At 38.9% G+C, this 14365-nt stretch overlaps 2 protein-coding genes across 2 annotated transcripts in view; one reads left to right on the top strand and one right to left on the bottom strand.

Annotated features, from left to right (window-relative positions):
* Window positions 1–1437, bottom strand: part of tacr1a (tachykinin receptor 1a) — a 185060-nt gene extending 183623 nt beyond the window's left edge. Inside the window, exon 1 of the transcript XR_007428806.1 lies at window positions 1321–1437. The gene's annotated coding sequence lies outside the window, so the exon portion shown is untranslated. The remainder of the gene's footprint in view (window positions 1–1320) is intronic.
* Window positions 1–14365, top strand: part of slc4a5a (solute carrier family 4 member 5a) — a 111185-nt gene that overhangs the window by 46677 nt on the left and 50143 nt on the right. The window contains exons 8-13 of the mRNA XM_022666875.2: window positions 160–215; window positions 8061–8218; window positions 10421–10508; window positions 10638–10792; window positions 11950–12078; window positions 13298–13472. Of these exons, the coding sequence (XP_022522596.2) occupies window positions 160–215; window positions 8061–8218; window positions 10421–10508; window positions 10638–10792; window positions 11950–12078; window positions 13298–13472 (761 nt within the window). The remainder of the gene's footprint in view (window positions 1–159; window positions 216–8060; window positions 8219–10420; window positions 10509–10637; window positions 10793–11949; window positions 12079–13297; window positions 13473–14365) is intronic.

The following is a 14365-nucleotide window of genomic DNA, read 5'->3' as shown; positions in this document are numbered from 1 at the left end:
ATAATGCACAGTAGGTATTGAATAATTCATCTTAGATACTGAATAATTCATCTTAGATACTGAATAATTTATCTTAGATACTGAATAAAGTGTACTATATAGTTTATTATAAAAATCTAAAAAATATAAATAACACGTATGTCTGTAATTGTGTTAAAGGTCACGCCCAAAGCAGAAGTATGAACGACATTGCAGACACACCGAGCACAGACCAGGTACGATTCCTATGAGGAAAGTGTGTATGTGTGTGTGTGTGTGTGTGTGTGTGTGTGTGTGTGTGTGTGTGTGTGTGTGTGTGTTAAGAAGATATCCCAAAGTGCAGGTCTGCAGTTTTGCTGTGTGTGAGAGAAGAGCCCCGAGGGGGTTACGTTTTTTACCGATCCCTGATCTGACATTCGCACACTTTGTTCGGATTGTAACCACAGGGTTACGTCGTGGTTGCCATTGGTAACGCTGCCTTTGTGTGGTTTTAATGCATTTTAGTGTCCAGAGCAACCAGGTTACACAGCTTTACCTCACTATACAGTAGATCACAGGTGGGAGGGGATATTTTTATTACTGTGCTTTTTTCCCTTTTATAATGATAATAATAATAATAATAATAATAATAATAATAATAATAATACTAATTTAACTCTGACTTCAATCACTTCCATGTCCACAGGTTTATAATAATTAAAGCCTCAGCTAGTCATGCTGAAACTACTTCTACAAACCTTAGTGAAAGAATGGGTCTCAGACTCTCAGGGGCTCAGTGAACTCCAGCACTGTGGTAGAGTGATAGGATGCAGCACCTGTGCAACAAGTCCAGTCGTGAAATTTCACTACTCACTATTAAATATTCCACAGCCAACTGTCAGTGATATTATAACACAGTGGAAGAGACTGAGAACAACAGCGACTCTGTGCTCTGTCAGTGTAAAATAACACAGCGGGGTCAGCGGATGTAGCTTCAGATTAGATCATCACTACACACCTCCAAACTTCATGTAGCTTCAGATTAGATCATCACTACACACCTCCAAACTTCATGTAGCTTCAGATTAGTTCATCACTACACACCTCCAAACTTCATGTAGCTTCAGATTAGTTCATCACTACACACCTCCAAACTTCATGTAGCTTCAGATTAGATCATCACTACACACCTCCAAACTTCATGTAGCTTCAGATTAGATCATCACTACACACCTCCAAACTTCATGTAGCTTCAGATTAGATAATCACTACACACCTCCAAACTTCATGTAGCTTCAGATTAGATCATCACTACACACCTCCAAACTTCATGTAGCTTCAGATTAGATCATCACTACACACCTCCAAACTTCATGTAGCTTCAGAACAGTTCATCACTACACACCTCCAAACTTCATGTAGCTTCAGAACAGTTCATCACTACACACCTCCAAACATCATGTAGCTTCAGAACAGTTCATCACTACACACCTCCAAACATAGAATAGAACATAGAATTGACATATAATCATTAAAAGTAGGTAATGAACAATTTCCAGTAGTTACCTCATGTCAGAGAACATATTAAATGATTAATAGCATAGTAAAAAAAACAGTTTTTGATGCTGCAATTTTAAGATTTTTAAGATTTGGATGTCGGATGTTGTCAGGGAGCTGATTTCTAAGCTCAGCGTTTCTCACTCTTATTAAATCTGATCAGAGTTATTCGGCGCTGCTGTAAAAGCTGTCCGTAAATCTGATTTGACACTAATCTACTGTTACCTATTTCATTTTCAACCTTGTTCTTTCAGGGGCTTTAAAAACAGAAGGAAAGCAAAATGGTCTGGAAAGGAAATCTAATAAAACTTTGCGCCTACAGAAATATTGAAAGTGGCGTTAAAAGCTGTAGCGGTGGTAATAGGGAAGGTGGCCGTGCAGCTTTCGCTATTACAGTGTATAATTTAGGCTTATTGATTGGTGCTGGACATTAGATCATGTGCTGGGCTGCAGTTAGTGAGCAGTGAGGCTTGAAAGCCAGTCAAACACAGTACAGCAGAACAGCCTCAGAAAGCAATATAGACTTTTTATTAATAAGAAAAAAAAAATTGCACCCAGAAAAAGTATCAGGTTGCAATTCTGTTTTTTAAGGAATATAAAGAATAAAGGTTACCAGGAAAAAACATGATTGAAAATATAGATTGATACAGGCAACTCTTGATCACATTTATTGAGCTACACATACAGAAGTAGGGAGTAGCACGTGAATAAAGCTTCAACATGCGTAACAATCAGCATTGTTCTGTGATCATTTATCCCATGCAGTTCCAATATTCTTACACAGTTCCTGCAGATTTTGTGGTAGGGAGATTTTGCGTTTGGAAGTGCTGATAAAGCGTCTAGATAAAGCTAGTTTACTAATTCAGCAGTGCTATTATCTTCATTATTTGCATACAGTGCAGCAGTGTCATTCAAAACATGAATTTACCCAAACAGTGCAATTTTAGTCCAAAATTAACTCAGCAGTGCTACCTACTCAAGTCGCATACACCCAGCTAAATTTACACAATAAAAAGCAGCCAGTCATTTGGCAAACAAATAAATACTTAAGCTAAGTTAGCTCAGCTAACTTTCAGCTGTTCTATTCTAGTGACATATTTAGCTAATTAGTTAGTTAGCTAAATATCTCGGCAGTGGTATTAGCATAATAAATTACATACAGTAGTGCCATTCTAAACATGAATTTACCTAAACAGTGCAATTTTAGTCCAAAATTAACTCAGCAGTGCTACCTACTCAAGTCGCATACACCCAGCTAAATTTACACAATAAAAAGCAGCCAATCATTTGGTAAACAAATAAATGCTTAAGCTAAGTTAACTCAGCTAATTTCAGCTGTGCTATTTGAGTCACATATTTAGCTCATTAGTTAGTAGGCTAAATACATTCCGCAGTGCTATTTCTTGAGAAATTACATACAGTACAACAATGCCATTTTAAACACAAATTTACCCACAGTGCAATTCTAGTCCAAAATGACCTCAGTAGTGCCACTCAAGTCATATCACATATATATAGCTAACTTGGAATTTACATTTGGCCACCTTAGTAGTGTCATTCTAATCATGGATTTACCTCAGCAGTGCTATTATAATCATTGATTTTCTTCAGCAAGAATATTCTAATCCTGAATTTACTTCAGTAGTGCTATTTTACACAGTTAAAAGCGGCCAGTCTTTTGGTTAACAAACAAATGCTAAAGCTAACTTAGCTCGGCTAATGTTACGTACTTTCTTAGTCCTTTATAGCTTGTACATTTCTGGTAGAAAAGAAGAGATATGTCATCTTCAGTGCACATATATTGTTTAATAAATTAGAGAATAGTAAAATTTGTAATTTTTAACATACTGTCATAATTGTTTTTAACTGAGTTTTTATACAGTATTAATGCTATAACACCCAACCCTACCACAGTAGATGGTACGTGGTTCCAGTGTTAGCTTAAATATTTCATGTTTAAGTTCTACCCATGCCCTTTACTACATTACTATTTAAAACATTGTTTACGTAGCATTTTATTGGAGTTTTGAAGTAATCTTAACATCTAGCCTAGCAGCTTATGTTTTAATCTAAAAAAAATATATATAAAATGCACATTAGATATCCAGCATGACTCAGCTGATCGATTGCATCTGGTCATGGCGATCAATCATGTTCGTTAGATTTTTCAGCACATATTTTTTTTTTCTTAGTACTCAGGAGATTCAGATGATTCAATTAAAAGAGTCCAGAATGTAAAACAGACTGTAGGTTAATCTCGTTTTTGAGGATCGGTTCTAACAGGACCTGGTTCACGCTGGGTTTAGATGATCCTGTGAGCTTTTCCGAATGCACTGGTGCACGCTGATGCGCTCGGCATTGCTGTGGCCTTCCGTCTAGGTCACTATTGATCCGCCATAGAGGGGGAAACGTGTCTCCCTGCCCTGTCCTCGTGCCACGCTCTCACATGCCCACAGCAGCGGGCAGCTCTCTGCATGGTGGGCATTACTGCTCTGTTATTTCACCACGCAATGACTGGACCCCCTAAAAAAATCACCCCTTTACACTGAAGATGCATAAATACTATTCTAATTAGGAATTTACCTCAGTTGTGCTATCCTAATTATAGATTTACCTCAGTGGTGCTATTCTAATCATGGATTTATCTCAGTAGTTCTATTCTAATAATACATTTACATCAACTGTGTTTTTATAATCATAGATTTATCTCTGTTGTGCTATTTTAATCATGAGTTTACCTCAGTAGTGTCGTTCTAAACATGAATTTACCTCAGTAGTGCTATTCTAATCATGAATTTACCTCACCAGTGCTATATAATCATGACTTTACCTTACCAGTGCTATTCTAATCATGAATGCACCTCACCAGTGCTATTCTAATCATGAATTTACCTAAGTAGTGCTATTCTAATCATGATTTCACGTCAGTTTTGCTAATCTTATTATGACGTTATTATGAGTTTGTATCAGTAGTGCTATTCTAATCATGAATTTACCTAAGCAGTGCTATTCTCATCCTGAATGTACTTTAGTAGTGCTATTGTTATTATGAATTTATATCAGTAGTGCTATTCTAATCATGATTTCACGTCAGTTTTGCTAAACTTATTACAAAGTTATTATGAGTTTATATCAGCAGTGCTGCTTGCATCATGAATGTATTTTAGTAGTGCTATTGTTATTATGAATGTATATCAGTAGTGCTATTCTAATCACAAATTAACCTCATTAGTGCTATCCTAATTATGAATTTACCTCAGCAATGCTATCCTAATCATGAATTTACCTCAGAACTGCTTTTCTAATAATGCATTTACCTCAGTAGTGATATTCTAATAGAAATCTACCTCATCAGTGCTATTCTAATCATGACTTTACCTTACCAGTGCTATTCTAATCATGAATTTACCTCACCAGTGCTGATTTTAATTATGACTTTACCTTACCAGTGCTATTCTAATCATGTATGTACTTCAGTAGTACCATTCTAATCTTGAATTTACTTTAGCAGGGCTATTCTAATCATAAAATTAACATCAGTTGTGCTATCCTAATTATGAATTTACCTCAGCAATGCTATTCTAATTATGAATTTACCTCAGCAGTGCTATTCTAATCATGAATTTACCTCAGAACTGCTTTCTAATAATGCATTTACCTCAGTAGGGCTATTCTAATAAACATTTACCTCAGCAGTGCTATTCTAATCATGAATTAACCTCTGCAATGCTATTTAAATTATAAATGTATCTCAAAAATGCTATTCTAATCTTGAATTTACTTCAGAAGTGATATTTTAATTATGAATTTACCTCAGAAGTTTTATTCCAATCATGGATTTACCTCAGAAGTTCTATTCTAGTCATACATTTACCTCAGTGGTGCTATTCTATTAATGAATTTACCTCAGCAGTGCTATTCTAATCATGAATTATTTTAGCACTGCTATTGTAATGATGAATTTACTTTAGTAATGCTATTCAATTAATAAATGTACCTCAGTAGTGCTATTCTAATCATGAATTTACCTCAGCAATGCTTAGAAAACACTACCTGATCAGTTTAAAAAGTCTGCTGTCCTATGACATTCAGCATTTCAGTCTATGTGAATGGACAAGAATGCTGCGCTTTATTTTGGATGATATTTCATACCTTGCTTGCTATCTGCGTCGTTGCCAAATTGGGTATTTGAATTTCACAGCTAAATGATTAAATGTCAAAGTTTGTGAAGTTGAACCTTTTTAAAATGAGCGATCGACCAGATACTTTGTTCTCTGACTCTTATAAACTGAAACGCAGTAAAAGCATCGACGAGGCTCAGCGCAGAAGCGCCTGTTGTCTTATAAGATGCTGTGAGTCAATAGACCTTTCAGTCCTGACGGCACAGTTAGAGCAAAACCGCCCATCATTTCTACAGGAAATAGTTTTTTTTTTTGCGTCACGGCTATGGAAGAACGCCCAATAATCAATTCAGCATCTGAAACTTCACAATGAGAATCACTTTAAGTGCCTTACAAGTTCCTGCACTAAAGAGTTAAAGTTAATGTCAGCTCAGGCCTTTTTCACGGTACATTTAAAATTAGCAACAATTATATTCAGCTCTGTAAATCAGCATAGACCTCAGCATAGGCCTTTATATTATTTAACAATAGAGCTAATTAAATGTTGCATTAAATGTTCTGGCAGAACGAGAATGAGTCTCATACGTTATAATTGCCTTTAAATGATCTAATAATGATATACGAATTTATATAAATACAACAGATACAGAATAAAAGGTCAACTGTTTCTTTTCATCATCAGTTAAAGCAACACTTAAAGGTGCTATATATGGTGTTATACAGTACCAGTCAAAAGTTTAGACATATCTTCTCATTCTCATTCTTTTATTAATTAAATTAATACTGAGGTCGTCCAGACTATGAAGGCACACATAAGGAATCATGTAGTAACTTAAAAGTGTTAAACAAACCAAAATACTCTTAAATGAAGAGCTGTTAACTTGTGTTTGTTTCTGAGGGTGGTAACTCTGATGAATTTATCCTGTACAACAGAGAAAACTCTTGCTCTTCATTTCCTGGGATGGTCCTTATGAGTGCCAGTTTCATCATTAAAACATTTTTGATGGTCTTTGCAGTCACTGCATTTGAGGATCCTTTCAAAGTTCTTTAATTTGTTTCGGATTGACTGACTTTTATTTCTTAAAGTACTTTTTTCTGTAGCTATTTAGTTGAGTATTTTTTGTCATAATCATTGTATACCTGAAGTTCCTGAATTCCAAGTGGAATTGACCTTTCATTGGAAATTTCTTGATTGTGCGCTACAGTAGCTTTCCTGTTGGTTTTAAACCACACAAGAAAACCATACATCAACATTCCATTCCACGAGTCGCTCTACTTTACTGCTTTACTATTCTTGATCTAATCTGAAGCTACATGAAGTTTGGAGGTGTGTAGTGATGATCTAATCTGAAGCTACATGAAGTTTGGAGGTGTGTAGGTGTGTAGTGATGAACTAATCTGAAGCTACATGAAGTTTGGAGGTGTGTAGTGATGATCTAATCTGAAGCTACATGAAGTTTGGAGGTGTGTAGTGATGAACTAATCTGAAGCTACATGAAATTTGGAGGTTTGTAGTGATGAACTAATCTGAAGCTACATGAAGTTTGGAGGTGTGTAGTGATGATCTAATCTGAAGCTACATGAAGTTTGGAGGTGTGTAGTGATGATCTAATCTGAAGCTACATGAAGTTTGGAGGTGTGTAGTGATGATCTAATCTGAAGCTACATGAAGTTTGGAGGTGTGTAGTGATGAACTAATCTGAAGCTACATGAAGTTTGGAGGTGTGTAGTGATGATCTAATCTGAAGCTACATGAAGTTTGGAGGTGTGTAGTGATGAACTAATCTGAAGCTACATGAAGTTTGGAGGTGTGTAGTGATGAACTAATCTGAAGCTACATGAAGTTTGGAGGTGTGTAGTGATGATCTAATCTGAAGCTACATGAAGTTTGGAGGTGTGTAGTGATGATCTAATCTGAAGCTACATGAAGTTTGGAGGTGTATAGTGATGAACTAATCTGAAGCTACATGAAGTTTGGAGGCGTGTAGTGATGAACTAATCTGAAGCTACATGAAGTTAGAAGGTGTGTAGTGATGACCTAATCTGAAGCTACATGAAATTTGGAGGTGTGTAGTGATGAATTCTGAAGCTACATACTCAGCTTTATATATCTGTGAAATTTAATGATTTGGATGGGCAATTGAATACTTCTGGCAAAATAAAATTAGCTTTTTCCTCTGCAGACCAAGAGCACTTAGCCCAAACTTCAAAGTCAGTTGTGGCTTCATGCCGTAATTTTTCTCACATCCAGCAAGTTGACTACTTGAACTGACTGTTAAAATACTGTTAAACACACAGCCAAGAGCTTTACATGCACCATTGTTACTTGACTGTTTTATCATTTGTGAGTGATTGTAATGTTTTTCTTATCTGTGTATTTTTGCATTTCTCATGGCACCACTTCTTGCTCATAATGACGTCCAGTTGAAGAACAAGTTTATGAAGAAGATTCCGAGAGACGCTGAGGCCTCTAACGTGCTGGTGGGGGAGGTGGACTTCCTGCACAAACCCTTCGTAGCCTTTGTACGCCTTGCCCAGGCCACCACACTGGGAGGCCTGACTGAGGTCCCAGTGCCCACCAGGTACACCTGTTTACCATTGTATAATATACTAGTGTAGATGCTGGTTTATTACTACTAAATCATCCAAGATAAGATAGCAGTAAGATAAGAAAGTGTTAAATTATTTACAGACATTTAAGAGGAATCATAATCAAAGGCTTTAAAGCTTCTGTTGCAAACTAATGTTGAGTTACCATTGTAGTTTGGGTCTTCTTGGGGTGTAGCCAATGGTTGTGTTCTCAAAAGAGAAATATCTTCAGTCAATGTTTGAAGACAACCAGAGAGAACAAGCTGTTTGAAAAGCCAAGAAGATAATTAGTCCATCATCCAAACTCCAAGATTAGAGAAAAGTCAAAGTGCTCGTGTTCCATTGTCATGAATTCTATTGCTCAGTTACACTTGAAGCTGGAAGATGCATGGGTATGGATTAAGTGTTGAACATTACCATCAGGTAAGAAGCAGCTGGCCCATATTTAGCTTTGTAGGCAAATTGATTAATATTTGAAGGCAGCCAGGGACAAAACAAGGTATAGATGCTTGCCTTCCATTGATTTAACATTCGGTCTTCAGGACAGAGAACGTTGTAGATGCTTGTCTTCTATTGGTCCACAATCCAATCTGTTGGACAGAGAGAGGTCTAGATGTGTGCCTTCCATTGGTCCACTATTTAGTCTCCAGGACAGAAAACGATCAAGCAAGTGTTTGCCTTCTTTTGCCCTCCAATGCTTGCCTTCTATTAGTCCACTATCTAGTCTCCAGGACAGAGAAAGAACAAGTGTTTGCCTTCTTTGCCTTGCAATGCTTTCCTTCTATTGGTCCACAATTTAATCTCTAGGAGAGAAAAAGGTCTAGATGCTTGCTTTTCATAGGTCCACCATCTAGTCTCCAAGATGGAGAAAGGTCTAGATCCTTGCCTTCCATTGGTCCACCATGTCTCCAAGTCAGAGAAAGGTCTAGATCCTTGCCCTCCATTTGTTCACCATCTAGTCTCCAAGTCAGAGAAAGTTCAAGCAAGGTCTAAATGCTTCCCCTTCATTGGTTTACCATCAAGTCTCCAGTACAGGGAAAGGTCAAGCTTTTTTTGCCTTCCGTTGCTTCTATTGCCTTTGGATGCTTGCCTTCTATTGGTCCACCAGCTAGTCTCCAGGACGGACAAAGAATCAAGCAAGTGTTTGCCTTCTATTGCCTTCCAGTGCTTGCCTTTTATTGGTCCACCATCTAATCTCCAGGACAGAGAAATCTCTAAATGTTTGCCTTTCATTGGTCCACCATGTAGTGTCCAGGACGGAGAAAGGTCTAGATGTTTTGGTGCACCATCTAGTCTCCAAATCAGAGAAAGTTCAAGCAAGGTATAAATGCTTTTTTGTCATTGTTTAACCATCAAGTCTCCAGTACAGAGAAAGGTCAAGCTAGTCTTTGCCTTCCATTGCTTCCATTGCCTTTCAATACTTGCTTTCTATTGGTCCACCATGTAGTCTCCAGGAAAAAGAAGATCTTGGTGCTTGTCTTCCATTGTCCCACCATCTAATCTTCAGGACAGCGTAAGGTCTAGACTCTTGTTTTCAATGTGTTTTGAAATATGATACTTGGCTAGTTGAGTCATATTTAACGCTAGAAGATCTCAAGGTTTGGATGAGATGTTAAGAAATGGATGGTCTATTTTTTAGCTTTACAGACCATCAGACACATAAACAAAACTCCTTTCAGCAGGAATTACCAGTGAAGAGATACAGAATGTCAGGACTGATGTTACCACACAACCCAACAGCCTCAGGAGCACTCCTGTTTGTTACTACAGTAGTTTAGCAATTCTAAGATGTTCAATCTGACAGTTTTGCTTTTTATGTTTTTAACTTTTTATTTAATTAAGGAAATGCAATCCTTTTGGAAAGGGGAAAGCTAAAGAGGGAGATGGGTAGCATGACCTCATACCCCTCAAATCTAGTCCTGACTGTAGCCATTTAGTGGATCAGGAGGAAGGAACGTCCTGCCCTGGAGGGTTTCTTCTCCCATGTTACCCAATAACATGTCACGCATGATATATTCAGTTTATTTCATGCAACCTTGAACCAATAACTACAGAACTGACTGTAGGCCTTTAAGCATATATGGGCTGTTACGTCCTTTAAATTAAGTTACTGGAAAAGCCTGGGCTTCTCAAGGCTTCAGGTGTATCTGAAGCTTTTCTCAATTTCTGTCTGGAATTGCTTTGTCTTGTGACAGATTCTTATTTGTGCTGCTGGGTCCCCCTGGCAAAACCAAGTCCTACAACGAGATCGGCCGGGCCATTGCTACGCTTATGGTGGATGATGTAAGTATGCCTAAGAATGCATGATATATCTTAATAGTTCAGTGCATGCTTTTTTATTAGTTGCTGATACATTTAATACATTATCTAGACAAGTGTCTGAAAGGCTCTAAGAATGAATGTCTCCTCTAGCTGTTTAGTGACGTAGCTTACAAGGCCAGAGATCGGGAAGACCTCATTGCGGGCATCGACGAGTTCCTGGATGAGGTAATCGTACTTCCGCCGGGAGAATGGGACCCCAAAATTCGAATCGAGCCCCCCAAGAAAGTGCCCTCCGCAGACAAAAGGTTGGAGAATAATGCTGTTTCTTTTGTAATATTTTGCAAATAAGACTTTTGCAAAAATGTCTTCAGTACATTTCTGTGGTACAGGGAACAATTGCCAATGGGATAAAGATAATAGGAAACTAGGTAGGATTATAGAACATAGGGTCTAGAAACAGAGGGTCCTGAGATAGTAGGAACCTGGGAACCTAGGTCCCTGTGACAAATCCCTAAACATTTTTCCTATAGAACAAAATAGAACCATTGGGTAATACAGCCTTGGATCCTCAGAACATAGAACAGTGGACTACAGTAGCATCAAGAATGTAGGGATCTTATATTACAGGACCTAAGAAGTACAGGGCCCTAGAAATGGTAATGAAGCAACAGTTTTTGTTTTCTACCCTTAGGGCCCCATGGACTTGTTTAAAGTCCAAACTCACACCTTGTCTACCTACAAACTAATTATTCATCAATGCCTCAACACACCAGCACAATCTATATATGGTTAAAAGGAATACAACCTACAGTTTCTAGAAATTGCAAGCTAATAAAGCATCTGATAAATAAGTGCTCCTTCTATCCCTTTAAATTTCAGGGAATATCCCATTACATTTTAATCCCATAGCAAATCTTTACAAGGCAGAACTTACTATTTCTAAAATATAGCAGCGTCATCCCGATCTGATGAAGCATCTGTGAGAAATCCATTGTAAAAAACACCCAAAAAGGCTCGGAGAGGTCCAGTGAACTTAGATAGTATGCCACTATGATCCAGGGATCACCGGTTTGAATCCTGGGTCATGCTGCTGATGGCCATCAGCAGACAAAGTCTGAGTGACAGTGGCCCATGTCTTGCTTTGGATGGGTAGATGGCGCACTCTTCCCTCATCACTCCTAGGGTGATGTGGATCAGCACAAGGCTGCATCTGTGAGCTGATGTATCAGAAACCGAGTCGCTGCGCTTTCCTCCGAGCGTTAGTGCTGTGATGCTACTCAGAGGTGGAGTCTGACTTCACATGTGATGGGCGATATGCAGCTGGGTAGCAGCTAAATAGGTGGGACAATTGGCCAGATTAATTGTGGAAAATGTAATTTTGGTGCGTCTCTTTACTGCTCCTTTATCCTCCACTCTCCCTGTGCTGCTCGTATTTATCTCACTTTTTTTTCTCTGTAAACAGGAAGTCGGTCTTCTCTCTGAATGAGCTGGGTCAGATGAACGGCTCTGTGGGTGGAGGCGGTGGCGTGAGCGATGATGAGGAGATGCCGGTGCCCCATGAACTTGGAGAGGAGCTGGCATATACCAGCAGGCAAGTTCCTCTAACATACAGAGCAGAGGAGTACCACAGGAGTAGCAGAGGCGTAGCAGAGGTGTAACAGCAGAGGTGTAGCAGCAGAGGTGTAGCCGCAGAGGGAAAGTGTGTCACACAGATTCAGATTCAGAGAGCTGGGGTATATTTAAATTCATAAACTATATTATCTATGTTTATATACAATTTAAAAGCATGTGCTTTATTTCAGACACTTCACTGTCTCTCTCTCTCTCCTTCTCTATATCTCTTTCTCTTTCTCTATCTGTCCCTCTTACTCTATCCCTTTCTTACTCTCTCTTACTTACTCCACATCTCTGTCTATCTCTCTTTTTCTCTCTAACTTATTCTCTCTCTCAACCTTTATCTCTCCCTCTGTCTCTCTCTCTTACTCTTTCTATTTCTCTTTCTATCTCTCTTTCTCTCTTACTCTTTCTATCTCTCTCTTACTCTCTCTTACTTATTCCACATGTCTGTCTATCTCTCTTTTTCTCTGTAACTTATTCTCTCTCTCAACCTTTATCTCTCCCTCTATCTCTCTCTCTCTTACTCTTTCTATTTCTCTTTCTATCTCTCTCTTTCTCTCTTACTCTTTTAATCTCTCTCTCTTACTCTTTTAGTCTCTCTCTCTCTCTCTCTCTTACTCACACACACACACAAACACAAAGGAAAAATGGGATTAATTGCTAATAATCGCAGCAAATTAATTAGTGCAATTAATTAGTTAATCTTTTTTTTAATTGATCAACAGCCCCAGTATTTTCATAAAGTATTTGAAAAAGAAATGATGTGCTTAGTAATCTTAATTTACATTATTCCTCTACACAGAGGTGAGCTAGCCTTGCTAACACCAAATAACACAGAGTCTCCTCCTCTCGGCTCCGCAGCCCAGACTGGAGACCTCCGGGGCCCTGAGGACCAGTTTGAGAGGCAGTGCTCTAGATTACAGGGCTGGTTCAGAGGCTGGAGGGCCTTTTTTCTGTGTTGTTTGAGTTGCTGAAACTGCTTGGCTGGGCGGTTTGAGTGCCTGGTGAAGAGTTCTGTTTTATGATGATGAATAAGGCGATAAAAGAGAAATGGATTCGGACCTTTGGAGCGTAATGTTCTGCCGGATGCCTCTTACTCACATTCTATTAATGCAAGCTGTGGAAAAGACAGAACTCTTATAAATAATGTATTTAAGAGACTGTGTGTGTGTGTGTGTGTGTGTTTTTTGCAGGTTTTGTGGAGGCCTGTTTTTAGACATCAAGCGAAAGCTGCCCTGGTACCCCAGTGACTTTTACGAGGGCTTCCACATCCAGTCCATCTCGGCCGTGCTCTTCATCTACCTGGGCTGCATCACCAACGCCATCACCTTCGGGGGGCTCCTGGGGGATGCCACAGACAATTACCAGGTACACGCCACAGCCGTCCCAAAGGAAGTCATGAGCGTGACATTTCCTTTAAAGATGAATGTGGCAAGTTGAGAAGTCCTGCAGTTAAAGGGCAGACTCCATATTTCCCATTTCATTTCCATTTGAACAGTTCTGTTAACACTTTGTATGAATCCTGTATTCCTTCCCTATACTGCCAAAAGTGTTCAGTCACTAATACAGTGCAAATACAAATAATTAAAGTGGCAGTCCATATTTTTTGTTTCTAAACTAAAAGATTTAAACAGAAGCATTTCTGAGTGGAGAAGTATATGGATAAAATATTGTGTTTTTGGTTTAACCAGTGTGCTGGAACGACCATCCCTGCTAAGCCTGATATATTCATTCTAAAAACTGGGGGATCAAATCACTTTTCACGGGAGTTCTTCTTCTGGCCACGTCACACGTCTTAACATACTTACGTCACACGTGCAGCCTCTAAACTCTTCGGCTCAGTTTTACTGAACGCTAGCGGCTGGTGGAGCAATGGAGACTTCAGAAGGGGAAACTGTAGGGAGAAAAAATGCCACATAGAACTTACATTTTGAGAAGACACCGCAAAAGACAGGGTGAGCTGGAGAAACCTCGTCCAAAGGGGTGCTGTGCTGTATACCGATGACCTCTGCCAGGCTGCACAAGTCAAACGTAGACTCAGAAAAAAGAGAGTAACGTCCAAGCAGGCCAGACCCAAATCTACCACTGCTACATTCCCTATTGTCCATATTATACAAGAATAACAGGGTCCAGAATCGGCCTCTACGCCCATCTGAAGACCCACAAAGACTAAGAAGGGGGACCGTCATACTCAACTATGATTGACCGCTGATGAATGTGAACGTAGCAAAAGCACCCGCTGGACAGAAACTGCGATAGAA

The sequence above is a fragment of the Astyanax mexicanus genome, chromosome 22, assembly GCF_023375975.1.
Source record: "Astyanax mexicanus isolate ESR-SI-001 chromosome 22, AstMex3_surface, whole genome shotgun sequence".
Taxonomy (NCBI): Eukaryota; Metazoa; Chordata; class Actinopteri; order Characiformes; family Acestrorhamphidae; genus Astyanax; species Astyanax mexicanus.
This window is presented reverse-complemented; position numbering and strand designations above follow the sequence as displayed.